At 43.2% G+C, this 17,728-nt stretch overlaps 1 protein-coding gene across 6 annotated transcripts in view; it reads left to right on the top strand.

Annotated features, from left to right (window-relative positions):
* Nucleotides 1-5,800: 5,800 nt before the first annotated feature.
* Nucleotides 5,801-17,728, top strand: part of ARHGAP26 (Rho GTPase activating protein 26) — a 413,779-nt gene continuing 401,851 nt past the window's right edge. For 2 of the 6 annotated variants that reach the window (XM_087429620.1, XM_087429622.1), the window contains exon 1: nucleotides 5,801-6,313. In XM_087429620.1, the coding sequence (XP_087285746.1) occupies nucleotides 6,160-6,313 (154 nt within the window). In that variant the 5' untranslated portion in view covers nucleotides 5,801-6,159. The remainder of the gene's footprint in view (nucleotides 6,314-17,728) is intronic. The other 4 variants (XM_004420044.3, XM_087429621.1, XM_004420043.3 and 1 more) reach the window with 3 other exon arrangements.

Below are 17,728 nucleotides of genomic sequence, written 5' to 3'. Positions count from 1 at the left end.
GGGGCTTAAATAGGTTGTGTTTTTTCCCCTTCATGTAACGAGTGGTTGGGAGGTGGGCACTCTGGGGCTGGGTGTTGTGGTTCATGGATGTCACCAATGCACCTGGTTCTCTCTGTCTTCCCATCCAACAATCTTTAGCATGTGGCATTCATCCTCCGAGTTGCAAGATGGCTGCTGCTCCTCCGTGCATTATATCCACATTCTAGGCAAAAAGAATAGGGAAGAAAGGTGGGCAAAAGGTATGTGTCAGCTGTCCTTTTATAAAAAAACCAAAACCTTTCCAAAGCCCCGCCCAGTAGATTTCCAATTATATCTCAATGGCCAGAAAGTGACACATGGCCACCACCAGCTGTGTGGAAGCCTGAGGAACTGAATTCTTTCGCTGGGCACTTGGGGTTCTACTAGTAACATAGCCTAAGTTTGGAACTAGATTACCAGTTAGAATCTCAGCTCTGCTACTCAGTGGTTATGTGACTTTAGGTGATTCATTTTCAGTTTCCTCCCTTATAAAATAGAGATAAGATAATAATAGGGTTGTTAAGAGATTAATTGAGTTAATAGTTGTAAAGTGTTTAGAAGAGTGTCTGGTACATAGTAATTGTTATATGAGTACTTTCTCAATAAATCAGTAAGGAAGAGGGGAGAATGGATATTGGGTGGAAAAGTAGCACGCATGAAACAAAATCATAAGAAATGGCAATAAAAATATTGCTAACATATAAATCAGACTTGTGTAGTACAAGAAATATGTTTCATTAATTTCTTGAGCCAAAAAGTGCTGCCACTTCCCTTAAAGAACCACAAGCCACTGGCTTTATAAAGATGGATTACTCTTTCTTCTTTTGAGGAAAATAGGATTTCATGTCTGCTTCAGTCAATTGCTTCTACACAAATTGTAGGGTCTGGGATTTAAAGCCAAAACAAATTAGAGGCTTATATAATTATTGATATATTTGAGACATACCAGCAAAAGGTCCTGGAAAAACACATACACTTCAGAATGAGATACCTCCTCTTCTATTCATGTGTGCTCTTATTCCATTTTTAGGTGTTTGGTTATTATTATTAATTTTTTTAGATATATCGAATGTCTTTCTTATAGACATCTTACATGGAGACAGTTATTTAAGACAGATAGATTTGAATTCTAAGCCTATTTCCACCACTAGCTATCTGAACTTAAGCACTTACTTATCTGAGCCTTAGTTGCCTTATCTGTAAAATGGGGATGGTAACAGTACCTACTCCCAGGATTCTACTAAAGGTTGAGGAAACACAATAATGTGCTTAGCACAGATCCTACTACACAGCAAAAGCTTAATAAATATCATCATTAACACCACCACCATCATCATTATTTTTTAAGATCAACTTGATTGAGGTGTAATTTATATACAATAAAATGCACCTATGAGCTTTAACAAATGTCAACACCTATGTAACATCACCACCATTGAGATATAGAACATTTCCATCACCCCAAAATCATTATTTTCAAATGGGAAAACTGATGTCTTATCCAGTAATAATACAAAGGAGAAGTCACTGTGTAAAGAAACATATGGTATCAACTACAAAAAAGAATAGAGAAGTGCTAAGCAGAATTACAAAATCATGGGAATGTAGCAGAAGGAGCATTCATTCTGAGGGGGTTGGGGGACTGGTCAGGTGAACTGCATATTATTGCTTCTCCTATTTAGCAGCAATTCCCTCTTTTCCTGTTAACAGCACTTTGCTTGTCCTTTGGGGGAGCAACTCCTCCCCAATGTTTTATGTTGTGGGGGATCAGAATTGGCTACCTCAAAATGTCTCTTTACCTTGATTATTTTCAAGAACAAAAGACTCTGAAAGAAACTTTGACCTCCCCCTCACTAACTGCCTAAAAGAATTTAAGATAGAAGTCCTGTCCCCAGGACAGGCCATCACCATAGATAACTCTGGGTATGGATAGACTGGAAGGGTCCTTGCTAAGCCTATTCTTATCAAAACTCTGAAAACCAATTAAAAGTGGAAGTTACCCTTTGTAAGAGACATTTACACTTATAAGGGAAATCTCCATTTGTAAAGGTATCTCCCTCTCTGTACCAGGAAGAAGGGGGGATGACCTTATCTTTAGAAACTCTTATCAATGTGGAAGACAAGGACTTAAATCTGCATACTCTTGCTTACTGTGCTTTTCTGGTAATCTCCCATAGCTGACTCCTCCCACCCCCAACATCCTCCTTTGTCTTTACCTGAATATGTTATTTAAGATTAGAACCTCCGCCATTTTGTCGAGTTACCCAGTGTTTTCTTGGGTCTCTCCCATGTATACATGTTATAAAGCTTTGTTTGATTTTCTCTTGCTATTCAGTTTCATGTCAATTTAATTTGTAGCCCATCCAGAAAGGACCCAGAGTGGGTGGAGGATAGTCTTCCTTCCCTTCGATGTGTTAGGAGTGGGGTTGTTTCACCTCTGGCTTCAGTCTTGTAATTTCTGCTGGAATTCTTGAAAAGAAAACTCTCTTACTGCTAACATTGCTGGATGTAAGTTTGGAGAAGCAGAGAGAACCACTGAGAAGGAAGGCACCACAAAGGAAGGTCAGCTGGGGGAAGAGAGAGAGACATATTGTACTGATGTCACCATCTAAATCCCCAGATGCTGCCCTGAAAGCTCCATCTATCCCTGGTCTTCAGTTACATGGCTACGAACCTTCCTCATGTTCTCCAGCTTGTGTTCAGTAAACATGAGTGAGCAGCCCATGCCTGCCTCTGAGAGTGCTTTCCCATTTTCTACAAATGGGTGGTAATTGTATGGCAGATGTAGAGTTAATTGGACAATTGAAGTCAGAAACAATACGGATTTAAATACATTGATACTAAAAATGGAAGTATTTGGACTAATTGTTTGGCTGATTTGAAGGAATTCAGACATTCATCCAAAGAATTTAGGTCAAATCATTTTGCCTAAATTATTTCTATATTTCATATGAAAGTGATTTCTGGGCCTTAACTGTTCACTTCTATTTGCATTCATAGCCACCACCTATGTTGTCACATGAAATCACTGTTTCTTCCTTATTAAACATGTTTCTCTCCCGCTGGCATCGTGCACCTTTGAAGTATCCATTGCTGTTCTAAGTGCTGGGGCTGTTGCAGTGGACAACACAAATCTCTGCCTCATGGAGCTTATTCTCTAGGAGGAGAGAGACAACTGCACCTCCATGTGCCAGTTTCTGCGCTCAATACTACTGCATTCTGATTCTCTTTTTCTGAGAATATTGCTGGAAGTGTGGGAAGTCTTTGTGGAAATTCTGGTTTAAATTCATAAGAAATTTACGTTATCCACACACTTACATATTTGAAAACAGGCATGTTAGGTATATGTTTGTGTATATGTATGTGCCACACACACTTCTCAGTTAAGTAACCTGCTTCAAGTTACAACTCTGGGCCTCAATTTCTCATCTGAAAATTGGGGCTTGTTATAATACCAATCTTACCTTGTAGGGATTATATGCATGTAAATAATTTAGCATGGTGTCTGGCACAAACTAAGAGCTTAAATGATAGCTCATATATCATTATTATTAATACATATATATTACTTTATATGCATTTGCCCAATATTCCTCAATAGGAGGAAATAAATAATTGTGGACCTCATTTTGTTTAATTGATTTAACATTTATGGAATAGTTTACCATGTGCTAGGCTCACTGTGGCAGATTGTTTTTTTCAGGGATGGCTACAACAATATCTCCCTTTCTTGTCACTTCCCCATCTAAAGGTACAGTCTAATTCCCCTCTCCTTGAATCTGGGTGGGCTTGTGACTTGTTTGTAGATAATGAAGGTGGTAGAAGTGTGTGACTTCCAAGGCCAGACCATAAAAGGTGGTACAGCTTTCCTCCCGTGAGCTGGAACGTTCACACTGGAGTCCTGAGGCCGCCATGCAGTGGGGAAGCCCAAACTAGGCCACATGGAGAGACCACATGGAGAAGCCCTGAGCCTACCGGAAGAGAAGGAGATGCTTGGCTAGCCACCGAGGCCCCAGCTTCTGTCACCATCTGACTCCAAACACATTAAAGACCCCAAGCCAGTACCACCTAGCTAAGCTCTCCCCCAAATTCCTGACCCATGGAGATCATGAGAGAAAATAAAATGATTGTTGTTTTAAACCATTAAGTTTTGGTGTGACTTGTTTGTATCAAGAGAGAACTAGAACACCTACCTTTAAGTGCTCAAGATATAGCATTAAACGGATTTACTTTCATGGAGTTTCCATTCCAGATCTTTCTCATCTTTGGCAAATGAGGAACAACTATTTCAGGGTTTTAATTATCTGTCAGCTGTTTGGGCCTGCTATCAAGTCTAAATTTGTAGATACAGCTAGCAACTCATTCATTCATTTCTTCATGTAATAAACCAGTCAGTTAAATTCTCAACATAGATGCCTTCTCTGGCCCCCTGAGCTGGCAATCTCTTCTCCATGTTCCCACGCACTCAGGCCTTCTTCTATCCTACCTTACTGTGCAGCATTGTTATTGCTTGTTGCTCTGTCTCTCCCACTGACCATCAGCAGTCAAGTTCATTCTGTGTTATTCATCTTTGTATCCCTAGCATCTAGCCTGTTGCCTGCACATAGCAGACCTATTTAAAAAACAAACCAAACAAACAAAAAAACACTCAACTGAAGGAGGGCTGCTAGTTCCTGGACATACAAATAATTTATTCAAGGACAGTCCCTATCCTCTGGGAGTCCATAATTCAGACTAGACACTGTGGGATCCAGCCTGACAAGTGCAGTGAGCGGGCTGCCTGAATTGATTCCTGTAGTGAAACGGGGACAACAGGGCAATGCATTGCGGGTGGGAGGTGGAGAGGGACCAGGGAAAGGATCCATTCATTTATTTCACAAATATTTATCAATTACCGTAGCACACGTAGCACATGGGAAGCGTTCAATGCTATCTGTTATTAAATGCCAGCCACTGTTCTAGGTCCTGGGGGAGCAGCAGCGCACAAAACTGCGGTGGCCCGGGCCCTGGAGAGGTTCACCGCCCAGCGAAGGACGACAGGCAGTGGACGTAATTATGTAAAATTGTGCTGTTTGCTGAGCAGGAAAACAACAGGCGGCTGAAATTCTCGTAAGGATGTTAGATCCTTCGGCTGGGGGCAGCCGTGGGCGGGTTTTGAGCAGGAGTGGCCGCGAGGGGGACGGACTGTAGGGGGCGGGAAGACTGCAGGCAAGAAAAGCTGGTAATTTTAAGATGCAAATATTTTCTGCCAGACTGGAAGAAGGAGCGTGTGCCTAGGGGCGACGTGGTCGCTCGGTGCACTTGGGGTTCTCTCGGGGCAGGGCGCTGCATTTTGAGTGCAAGCTCGATTGCTCAGCAGTGCGAGGCGGGCTGAAGAGAACTGCAGCCCTAATTCCCAGTTTTTTCATGCTCAGCACATCTAGGCTCCTCCGCTCCCCAGACCTGCAGACGGACCATCTCGGGCTCGGATCCGGACCGCAGCAGGCGGGCAAGATCCGGGGTGGCGGGGGCCCATGCACCGCAGCGCTCACCCCCAGGGCTCGGGGTCTGCAACACCGCGCGGGCGGGACGGGGCGGAGCCTGTGCTGCGGTCCTAGGCGGTGGCGTGGGTCCCGCCCCTGCCCCAGGCCCCGCCTCCAGACCCCGCTGATTGGGTCAAGGCCGCGGAAGGGCCGGGCGTCCCTGGGAGGCCGGAGGGTCGGGCTGAGGCGGGCGCGCTGATTGGTCCGGCCGGGATTAGGTCATCGCTAGCAGGTTCGGGCGGCCCGGACGCCGGCGGGGCGGCCGAGGCTGCTGTGAGAGGGCGCTCGAGGCTGCTGGAGAGCTAACAGGCGAAGGAGGCGGGGAGGCGGCGGCCGCGCTCGTTCGCTTCCCGGCGCCGCTGCGGGTCCGCCGCTGCGCTTCCTACTCGCCTGCCGCTCCGCTGCTCGCCGCCGGAGCAGCCGCCCAGCGGCCGGGTCCCGGCTCGGTTCGGAGTCTTGCGCGTCCGCCGACTGTGAGCGGAGGGCGAGCCGGCGCCACACCTGTGGAGCCGGCGGCCGTCGGGGGTGCCGGCCGAAGTCCCGCCGCGTGCGTGCTCGGGACTGCAGGCCGGCCGGGCCCCGGGCTAGGCGCACCCCCTGGCTGGGCGCCGCGGGCACCATGGGGCTCCCCGCACTCGAATTCAGCGACTGCTGCCTCGACAGCCCGCACTTCCGAGAGACTCTCAAGTCGCACGAAGCGGAGCTGGACAAGACCAACAAATTCATCAAGGAGCTCATCAAGGACGGGAAGTCACTCATCAGCGCGCTCAAGAGTGAGTGTCCGCGAGCCCGGCGGGGACGGGGCCCGGGGTGGGAGGGGCCGTCGGGCGGCGCTCAGCCCGGGGCGTCCGAGCGCCCGGCTGGATTTTTGCCCCCGGGGCGCTGAGGACGGGTGTAGGTGCTTGTAATGAGGGGGGAAGGACACATAAAATAGGCGAGCCAGCAACAATCCGAGGAGGAAGGAGACCCGTCGCCCAGCCGCTTGCGTTCTGGGATGGCCCGGAGGTGACCGAGCGCGAGCCGTGCTCTGGGGCACCGCGGTGGGTGTGAGCGGCACACAGGTGTCCCGGGAGTGGAACTGTAGTGCCTGGCGCGCTGCAGACTGTTGGGAAACCCCATCGCGTCCACGACTCAGGCTCCCTTGGGGAAGAGTTGCTCACTCCTGGGTGCCCAGCCGTGGGAATGGAGCGTGCCCTGCCAAGGGGGCGCTGCCTCCCCTCGGGAAAAGGCGGGTTGTGACTGCTACGTTCTCTGCACGCAGCTCCAGCCTGCTCAAGGCCGCCGGGTTCTCCGAAAGGCACGGGCGCTGCCCGGAGCAGGGCTGGGTGGCAGGTTTGGTTAGCTTGCGAATCTTTGGAGTGTTGGCAGCCCGTAACCCCCAAATCTAGAATCAAGGCCGTGTACGTGTGCAGGTTCCGATTCTTGTGTTTAGCAGAAGGTGATAGGGGTGGGAGTACAGAATCAGAGTGTTCCTTTACTCTAAACTGTGGGCGAGGGTTTAAAAATAGAATGAACATATCCTGACTCTCCCTCTCCCTCGCGCTCCTTTTTACCTCTCCCATTATCCTTGAAAACTCAGAGGACCGAGAAGGAATGGCCTCCATCCTCTCTCAGAAAGGAGAAGTTTAAACTCATCCTTAAAGATTCTCGAACGTTTGGTAAAACCGTTTTTGCTTATTTCCTTTTGGTAGGGGAGAATTGAAATTTGCATTCTGTGTGTGATTTTTCCCTTGACATTTGCAGAGCCAGAGAGTTTCTCCTTCTGCCAAACAAGAGAGCTCTAGGGATGAGCGCTTGGATTGTTGAGATCGGTTTTGGTGCCTTTTCAGTCTACCCGTATACAAATAGTTCAGTCCATCTTTTAGTTTTGAAAATCAGGAATAACATAAAGACAAACAGTGGAATTGTCTTTACTTTTCCTGTCTCTGTGATGGATTTCTTAATAGGTGACATCTTTCAGCTAAGAAAGGTTGCTTTGGCAGAGTGGGGGCCTAGCTCTGAGAATTGTCCCCAGGCCTCCTTAAAGGAGACTTATAGAAGTCAAGTGCCTGAGATGTCATTTTGTGAGCCTGTTGCTTCTAAAAACCAAAAGGGAGACAATGGAACCCTACCGCAGCAAGTGTCAGTCTTTTCGGGTGAAATAAATAAATATGGAACTTTGATGCGATGAGGCTTCTCAGAGGCAGGGTCTCTGCTGCAGACTGTGGCCTGAAGCATATGAACAGACTTCCTTTGTCAATGACCAGGGCCATCCTTGGTTCAAGAACACATGATCCTTGGTTTGGAGTAAGTTAGGGGTCCACTTATTGGTTGGGCCCATGAATTTTGATTGAGTCTCAGGCCGGCTTTAATTGGGCCGCTGCTTTATTCAACAAACGTTTGGAGTGCCTGCTGTGTGCTGGGGCCTGCCCTGGGCACCGAGATGTAGCAGTGAATATTCTGCTTCCCCTGTGGCCACAGAGACTAACTCCATGCCAGGCACTGCTTCACCCATGAATTATCTCATGTGATGTTATTCATTTTACAAATGAGAAAATAGGCTTGGGGGAATAACTAGCCCAGAGCCACACATCTCTAGCATCAGGGCTTAGTTTTGAACTCCTGCATGGTCTGAGCCAGAGATGGGGTTCCTGTTGATGCAGAGCTCTCAATCCTGCCCCATCCTGCTTGACTGGAATGGACCCCTGGACCAAGCCTGTTGGAATTTGGACTTGCCTTGAATTTGGCTTGAATCTGAGGAGAATGCATTTGTGCAACTAGCAATTTATTTGCCTGCTGCTGTGTTGGGGCCGGGGTAAGAATCCTTTGAGTAGGAGGAAACCATGCAGTGATGGGGTTTTAGAGTTATTTAAGTTGTCTAATGGAATGGACCAGCCTTATAACTGGGGGAAAGACTGATGGGGAACTAGGTGTTCTAATCTCTGTATATCCAGCTGTGCTATGAACTAGACTCTTCTACTACTACAACCACTTGAACAGGTCATGTGACCTCTCAAAATAAAGAGGGTGGAGGCGGTCGGTATTTCCCAGACTTAAGGCTTTCGGTTCTCATTAGGTGCTTGCTACATTGTATACTACTATATTAGTATTTGTGTATTATTTTTCTTTGGATTATCTTTATCACTACTGTAAATGTAAAGCCAGTGTTTTTAAAAATAAATACAGAAAAACTATTAGTTACTTAAATAACTATTTGAGTAACACTGGTTTAGATGTTTTACAGTCTCTTCCAGCTCTAAAATTTTATGGTTTTATTTTGCAATTCGTATTCACAGATCTTTGGGTTTAGATGTTTTGTGTGTGTTAATCGGAGGCAATAAAGCTGGCCTCCCGGGATTGCCAGTGGTTAGCTAGATCACTGTTATTGCTACTTCCACTTTATGAATAAGGAAACTGAAGATCAGAGAGATCAGAAACCTGCTGAAGGCGACAGCAATGAAGTGTATTTAAACCCAAGTTGTCTGATTCCAAAGCCTGTGCACTTAACCCTGAAGCAAAACTATTGTCTAAGTCACTTGTCTCTTGAATCTCCTTGAGAATCTGATAAACAAATGAACCCCTTGAAGTCTTTCCCTGGAGTCCAAACCTCTGATGTGGACCAATAGAAGATAAGCAATAAAATAACTTGGGACCTACATTTCAAAAAATCCTGCTTTTGCAGAAAGTTCTTGTTTGATGTGTAGGAGCCTTGGTGACTCCCAGTTGCTTTTTTCTGTGCTGATTTGTCCCGGCATTTTCTGTGGGCTCTCATTTGCCCAGAACCCTTTCCTTGACCTGATTGATCAGAGTCTCAGTCAAGATGACTCCGTGTGTTTAAGTTTCTTTTTTTTCTGTAGAGATAGTAGAGGCTGGAGATGAAGTCCAGACTTGTAGAATGAAGGGTTTTAAGATTTCCTGGGTTTGCGTCTTCACCCCATCACTTGCGGGTTGACTGTGGGCACGTCACTAAGCCTGAGGTCCTCCTGTGTAAAATGGAAATAGCCACACTGATGTCCTACGATTGTGTGAGTACTAAATGAAACAGTGCATGTGAAGAAAGCACTTAGCTTGGAGCCTGGCCCATAAGAACTGCTCAATTAATGGTAGTTGTAATCATCTTCCAGCATTCAGGGTTGTCAAGACTCAGAGCAAAAGTCACTTAAGAGCAGAGGGACATTTTTTGGTTTGCGTGCAGGGAGTTAGGCCCATGCCTCCATCCTGCCAGTTGTTGGTAACTTACACAGTTATGTATGTATGCTGGGAAGAATCCTGGTAACCTGGTTTGTGTAAAGTCATGGTTATGCCAGAAAAGCCACACAAGTTAAAAAGAAAAAAAATAAGTAAATCTCCCAACATTTTTTCTGTTCCTAATAACATTCTGGTAAACTTAAATTTTCTTTCTTCTTGCTGAATTAACCTCCCTGCTCAGTGGCTGGGCTGGCTGCCTCTCTCTACCTTGCAGGAAAAGCTTGCAGAGAGCCTTGGACTTCATGTCTGGCTGTCTCATGGACTCAATGGCAAACCAAATGTGGTTTTGTAGAAATGAAATTGAATCAGGCTGTTGGTTTTGAGGGGTGGTGTGGGTTTTCAGGAACTGTATTTCTTTCCATCTTGACACTTGGTTTATGGACTCGTTGCTGGGGATATGCCCCTTTAAATTTGACTTGGGCTTTCTGAGATAGAGTGAGTACCCTTATTTTGATAGTCTAAGGTTGGAGGGGTGGGGTAGAAATGCACATTTTACAATATCATCTTTATTGAGATATAATTCACCTTACCATACAGTTTACCCATGTAAAGCATTCAATTAGTGGTTTTTTGTACATTCCCAGAGCTGTGCAGCCATCACCACAATCAATCTTAGAATATTTTCATCACCCCCAAAAGAAACCTCGTTCCCATTAGCAGTCATTTTCCGTTTTCTCTCAACTTCCCTCCTACCCCCCAGCCCTATTCAACCACTAATGTATTTTCTATCTCTAGAGATTTGCCAATTCTGGACATCAGAAGTGCAGTTTTAATAGTTTTCTTTTAGATAGTGGTGACCAACTTTAGGCATAGAGTTCTTGATTGGAATTTCAGGTGCGGAAATTTTGATCCATAAGCTGCTCTCCTTCAGGAGGGTTTAAGTAGAGATGAGGTTCCAAAGAGTGAACCGTGTCGCAGGGCCAGGAGGAACTTGGTTGCCTTTGTGTTTCCAACCCGCGGAGGGGAATGGGATCATTCTAGTTCTTGGTACTTTGATAGATGCAGAGGAGATTTACCAAAACATGACTAAGAATCCAGCCCCTCTGTCAGTGAGCTTTCAGCCAAGTTGGGGCAGGGTGTGTGATACTGAATAAAACCTTACTCTGTGGTCGATATCCTGCTGGGTGACACTTTTTTTTTTTTTTTTTTTTTTACAAAATGAAGTGAATGTATTTATATTTCTCTAGTTGAGCTTGTAGTTGTCGTGAAACTTTTTGGAGATGGCACGCCTTTTTCATTGCATTCTCGGCGGTAGTAATTCTGAGATCTCTGACCTGCATCATATCTCCAAGGCAACCACAGTGAATTTTAGCAGAAAGGAGTAGTCTGATGCCAGCAGCTTTTGTTATTGAGCACTTGCCAAGGGCCTGGTCCTATGCTAAGTGCACACATTGTCTCATTAGTCCTTACCACCATCCTGTGAGATAAATACTCTTATTTTTCTGCATTTTATAGTTGGTACCCCAACTTGTCTAAGGTCACACAGCCTGGAAGTTGTGCAGCCAAGTTTTGAACCTGGCAATGGACTGCAGGGCCTTCTCTTGAACATGACCCCTCAGTGCTTCAGTAAATGCGCTGGCAGTGAAGATGCAAATTCTTCATAGATCTAGACCTTAGAAAGGAGAAACATGCAACAGGTGCTGGATTAAGTGAGAATATTGTCCCAGTTGTTTTTCAGACTCTGAGTCCTGGGTAGCAAAGAATAGCTAAGATTTTGTATTGTGCTTTGAAGTTTTGCGTTTCTCTCTCCATCATAGGATTAAAGAGCCATTGTAGGCTAGAGGGGCAAATGAGGGCGTCTGTCTCTTGGCTTTGTAAAGCAATAGAGTTTCTCTTTGGGGTAGCACTGAGTGGTCACCAATGATTCTCTTTTTTATATTTTTAAAAAATGCATACTTTTATAGCATTAATTTCTTTTTTTATTTAATTTTTTATTGAGATATAATTGACATATAACATTATATTACTTTCAGGTGTACATAATAGTGATTTGATATTTGTATATTTGTGAATTGATCACCACAATAAGTCTAGTTAACATCCATCACCACACAGTTACAAATTTTTTTTCTTGTGATGAGAACTTTTAAGATTTACTCTCTTAGCAACTTTCAAATATACACTATAGTCTTATTAACTATAGTCACCATGCTGTATATTACATCCCCAGGACTTATTTTATAACTGGAAAGGATTCTCTTTTAACTGGGTAATAAAGCATCAAAGAGGGAGGCCAAAAACCTGTTCCTGGGTCTGATTTGGTGAGATAAATGGTTCATCCTCTTTGCGCCTTAAAACAAAGGTAAAAAAAATCAACATCAAGATTTTTGTGCTTTAAAGCATGTCACCCTTTTGTACTTCTTTAGGATTTGCTATAGGCTTTTTGCAGTAATGAGATGAGCCCTTCTTGAATGGTGTAAACTCCCAAAAGATGTTCAATGCCAACCTCCTTGGTTTAGGAGTAATTATATTACTTAAAAAATCCTAATGGAACAAATGGGAGTTAGATAGCAACAAGTCTTTCCCAGTTCTTTTGCTTTGCTTTAGCACCTTGCAAATAAAAGAAAAAAAAAAAAAAAGACATTTTCTAATTACTTGTAAATGGTGATAATTTGCAATACTGACATTTGGAGTATTACTCATACAAATATAAACAACAGCAAATGAAGTCCAAACAAGATTTTATAGTTTTTATATAACATTGGCTTTAAAAAAAAGTCTCCACTTTAATCCGTTCTGTTCTTGATTGGATTGAATAAGTTACATCTAATCTGTAGTTCTTAACCCACTGACTGAAGCTTAAGCTCCCTTCCCCCCTTCTTAATAATTAATAGACTTTATTTTTTAGGGCAATTTTAGGTTTACAAAACAATTGAGTGGAAGGTAAAGAGAGTTCCCATATAGCGCCTCACACCCATTCTTCCCAGTTTCTCCATACTATTAACATCTTGCATTAGTGTGGACATTTGTTACAATAGTGATACAATGATATTAACTAAAGTCCATAGTTTACATTAGGGTTCACTCTTTGTATTGTACATTCTGTGGGTTTTGACAAATGTATAATAACATGATTGGCCATTACAGTAGAATACAGAAGTTTCACTGCCCTAACAATCCCTTATGCTCCACTTACTCCTTGTGCCCCACCCTTGGCAACCGCTGACCCTTTCACTGTTTCTCTGGTTTTGCCTTTTCCAGAATGTCATATAGTTGGAATCATACAATATAGTACGTAGCCTTTTCAGATTGGCTTCTTTCGTTTAGCAGTAGGCACTTAAGGTTCCTCCATGTCTTTTTGTGGCTTGATAGCTCATTTCTTTTTATCAGTGAGTAATAATCCATTGTCTGAATGTACCACTTGAATATATCCATTCATCTTCTGAAGGACAACGTTGTTGCTTCCTAGTTTTGGCAATTATGAATAAAGCTGATGCAAACATTTGTGTGCAGGTTTATGTGTGGACATAAATTTTCAACTTGTTTGGGTAAATACCAAGGAGTGCAGTTGCTGGATTGTATGGTAAGAGTATGTCTAGTTCTGTAAGAAACTGCCAACTGTCTTTTAAAGCAACTGGACCATTTTGCATTCTCACCAGCAATGAATGAGAGTTCTTTTTGCTCCACATCCTCACCAGCATTTGGTGTTATCTGTGTTTTGGATTTAGCCATCCTAATAGGTACATAGTGGTATCTCATTGTTTTTTTTAAATTTGTATTTCCCTAATAACATGATGTTGAGCAACTTTTCATATGCTTATTTGCCATCTGTATATCTTCCTTGCTGAGGTGTCTGTTCAGATCTTTTGCCCATTTTTTTTTTTTTTTTTGTGAGGAAGATCAGCCCTGAGCTAACATTCATGCCAATCCCCCTCTTTTTTTTGCTTAGAAAGACTGGCCCTGGGCTAACATCTGTGTCTATCTTCCTCCACTTTATATGGGACGCTGCCACAACATGGCCTGACAAGGGGTGCCTTGGTGCGTGCCCGGGATCCAAACCCCGGCCGCCAGCAGCAAGTGCGCACACTTAACCTCTACACCATGCAGCCGGCCCCCGCTTTTGCCCATTTTTTAATTGGGTTGTTTGAGTTTTCTTATTGTTGAGCTTTTTTTTTTTTTATTGTGGTGAAATATACATAACACAAAATTTACCACTTTAATCATTTTTAAGTGTACAATTCAGTGGCATTAAGTACATTTACAGTGTTGTGTGACCATCAGTATTATCTCTTTTCAGAACTTTTTCATCATCCCAAACTGAAACTCTATACCCATTAATAATAACTAACTCCCCATTCTCCTCTCCCCCTAGTACCTGGTAACCTCTATTCTACTTTCTGTTTTCGTGAATTTGACTACTCTGAGCACCTCATATTAGTGGAATAATACAGTATGTGTCCTTTTGTGTCTGGCTTATTTCACTTAACATAATGTCTTCAAGGTTCATCCACGTTGTAGCATGTGTCAGAATTTCCTTTTTATGGCTGAATATCTTATTGTTGAGTTTTAATTACCAGCAACTATCATTAAGAAAGACTATTCTTTCTCCTTTAAAATCATGAAAAGTTATTTTTTTCCCTCTCCGTCTTTTTTTCCCCTCAGAATGATCACTAACACTTGGAATTGACATAATTTATCATGGTTGTTTCTCTCAAGAACATTATGTTTATGGTTATTCCTTTCAAAGTAGCCATTTGTTTCAGGTCAGCATGTTTTGGGGGGAGTTTTTGTTTTTTTAAAAAGCTTTATTGAATTATAAAATTCACCAGTTTTAAGTGTATATTCAGTGGTTTAGTGTAAGTTTACAGAGTTATGCAACCATCACCCCAATCCAATTTCAGAACATTTCAGTCACCCCAAATCTCCATTCTCACCTCAATCCTTAGACAACCACGAATCTACTTTTTTCTGTCTCTATAGATTTGTCTTTTCTGAAAATTTAAGCTAAATGGAATCGTATTATGTGTGGTCTTCTGCCCTGGCTTCTTTCACTTAGCATAATGTTTCTAGATTCGTCCATGTTGTAGTATGTATCAGTGGCTTATTCCTTTTTTTTGCTGAAGAGTATTTCATTTTATAAATCATACTTTATCCATTCACCAGCTGATGGACATTTGGGTTGTTTCTAGTTTTTGGCTCTTATGGATAATGTTACAATGAATATTTGCATAGATGTCTTTGTGTGGACATATGTCTTTGTGTGGACGTAACTTTTCATTTCTTATTTCCTTTCTTACCTAGGAGTAGAATTGCTAGGTTATATGCTAAACTTATGTTTAATTTCTAAAAAAACCTGCCAAACCGTATTCCACAGCAGAAGCATCCTTTTAAATTCCCACTAGCATTGTATGAGGGTTCCAGTTTCTTCACATTATCACCAGTATTTGTTGTTGTCTGTCTTTTTGATTGTCTAGTGGATGAGAAGTGGTATTTCATGGTTTTAATTTGCATTTCCCTGATGACTAATGATGTTGAACATCTTTTCATGTGCTTGTTGGCCATCGGTGCATTTTCTTTGCTGAAATGTCTATTCAGATCTTTTTTTGGGGCAGTATTTTATATCTGGGATTTTTTTTTTGTGTGAGGAAGATCATCAGCCCTGAGCTAACATCCGTGCCAATCCTCCTCTTTTTTGCTGAGGAAGACTGGCCCTGGGCTAACATTTGTGTCTATCTTCCTCCATTTTATATGGGACGCTGCAACAGCATGGCCTGACAAGCAGTGCATTGGTGCACGCCAGGGATCCGAACCCGGGCCGCCAGCAGCGGAGCACGTGCACTTAACTGCTACGCCACGGGGCCAGCCCTATATCTGGGATTTTTTTCCCTTTACTTTGTTCCATAAAACTTTTGATGATTAAGTGAACAGCACTCCGTATATTTTCTCCATTTGCCCTGATTTGGGGACTTGTTGCTTCCATTTGCTTCGACCTCAGATGCATTTGACTGATCCCAGGGCTTAGGAAGGTGGTTCTTATGAGGCTGTGGTTTAGATTTCTGCTCTAGTTAGGCCAGTCAGCATCCCTCTGGGCAGCAGCCCCAGGCTGTAATGATCACAAACCCCATGAGTTGACAAAATGAGAATGGGCCAGGGAGGAACCGTTATCATCACTGAGCTGTTGGGGAAAGCAACTCATGAAGGTGACTTTGTTATCCTGTCAAGGCCACTGCATTTTTAAAAGTTAGCCAAGGGAGGTATGCCAGTATGAAGCTAACAGTCAAAGTGGTTTTTCTAGATTCAAATTTCTGACTGACGCTAGTTTTAATTTTTAAAATTATAACAGTGTGTTTCAAATTATATATTTTTTTGCCAGCAAAGGAAGGCCTTCATTCAACAAATATGGAGCCCTGCTCTGCTCTTACCATGTCCTCCAAGCTCTAGACTAGAGTAAGGGCTTTTAGGCTGGTGGTGACAGGTGCAGAAGTCACGAGGTGGGACAGTGCATGGGAGGTTTGAGGACCAGCAGGAAGGCCAGTGTGCCTGGAACAGAGTGATGGCAAATGAATGGGGAGAGAGTCCAGGAGCCAGGTCCTAGAGGTCTTGAGTTCCAGAAAGGACTTTGAGTTTCATTCTAACTGTGATGGGAAGCCATGGGAAGTTGCAACGTGATCCTACTTGTGTTTTTAAGAGATCGTGGGGGCCATTGTGCGGAGAATAGATATAGTGGGGCAAGAATGGAGGCAAGGAGACCAGTCATGAGGCTATAATAGGTGAAATAAGAGGCAATAGCTTCTTGGGCTAGGGTGGCAGTATTAGAGATGGTGGTCAGATTTTGGGTATTTTTGAAAGTAGAGCCTACAAGGTTTGCTATTCAATTGGATTTGGTCTATGCGAGAAAAGAGAGAAGTCAAGAATGATTCAAATGTTTTTGGCTGGAGAAATTATGTGAATGGTGGTGCTATTTCCTGAAATAAACTCCAACTTGGGGAGGATTAGGTTTTGGGGGAAAATTCACAATATGAATGAATGACCTAATCTTATAGTGCAGAGACTAAAAAATTACACAGATAGTTCATGAATACATTCTCATAAAAGAATCAAAGAGTAGGGAAGTATACAGAATAAAGCCCCCCCTTCCTGAGTTAACCATTGTCAACAGTTTGATATGCTTTTTTCTTGTCCTTTTTCTGTGCATATTAGTTTTTTTGTAAATGGGATTATACTATATGAATTGTTCTGTTTTGCTTTTCTGGTTTATACTGTCTTAGAGATCTTCCGTGTCAGTACGTGTACACAGTGCATTGTTTTTAATGACTGCAGAGAGTTCTGCTATGTGGATATACCATAGCTTATCTTCCCGTCTCCTGTTGAAGGATATTTGGATTGTCTCAGTTTTTCACTGCAGTGCTACAGTGATGATTTGCTCACCCACCGTTGTGTGTGGGTCTCAGTACTTCCACAGGATAAAAGATTCGCGGAATCCTTGAAGATTCCTCGAAGTGGAATTGTTGCCAACTTCCCATTTTTATAAGCTCTTTGACATCTATTGTTTAGGTCTTTTGCATCCCTATAGCCAGTTGGTATTTGTCTGGTGCTCTTTTGAGTGTGTTAGATTATGTTTGCTTAAATTGGAAGCATCCTTAACAGAACAGGCTCTTCTTTTAGGCACTGGCACGGATTCTAAAAGAACCGGGGGATAGAAAAGAAAAGTCTGGTGTGTGTGTGTGTGAGAGAGAGGGAGGGATTACAGTTAATTAGCCAGGTCCTAATTAACCTTGATCCTGTCTGATATCTTTTCTGTTGCAGGTGCTTATGGATAACATGGGAGGTGAGAGGGCTTTGCCCTTATCTAATAGGCTATTCCAACCTCAAATTTCAGGGACCAAGAAGGAAATCAAGTTTGTTAGGGTGAGAAAAACGGCATTAGTGGCCAAAGGAATGTTTACAAATTGAGTCACTGGGGTTTACACATTTTTGTAGAAACCCAGAGTGGAGAAATAGAGGAAATAGTAAGGAAAACA

This window comes from Ceratotherium simum, chromosome 4, assembly GCF_057802395.1.
Source record: "Ceratotherium simum simum isolate JZ-2026a chromosome 4, ASM5780239v1, whole genome shotgun sequence".
NCBI classification, from domain to species: Eukaryota; Metazoa; Chordata; class Mammalia; order Perissodactyla; family Rhinocerotidae; genus Ceratotherium; species Ceratotherium simum.
This window is presented reverse-complemented; position numbering and strand designations above follow the sequence as displayed.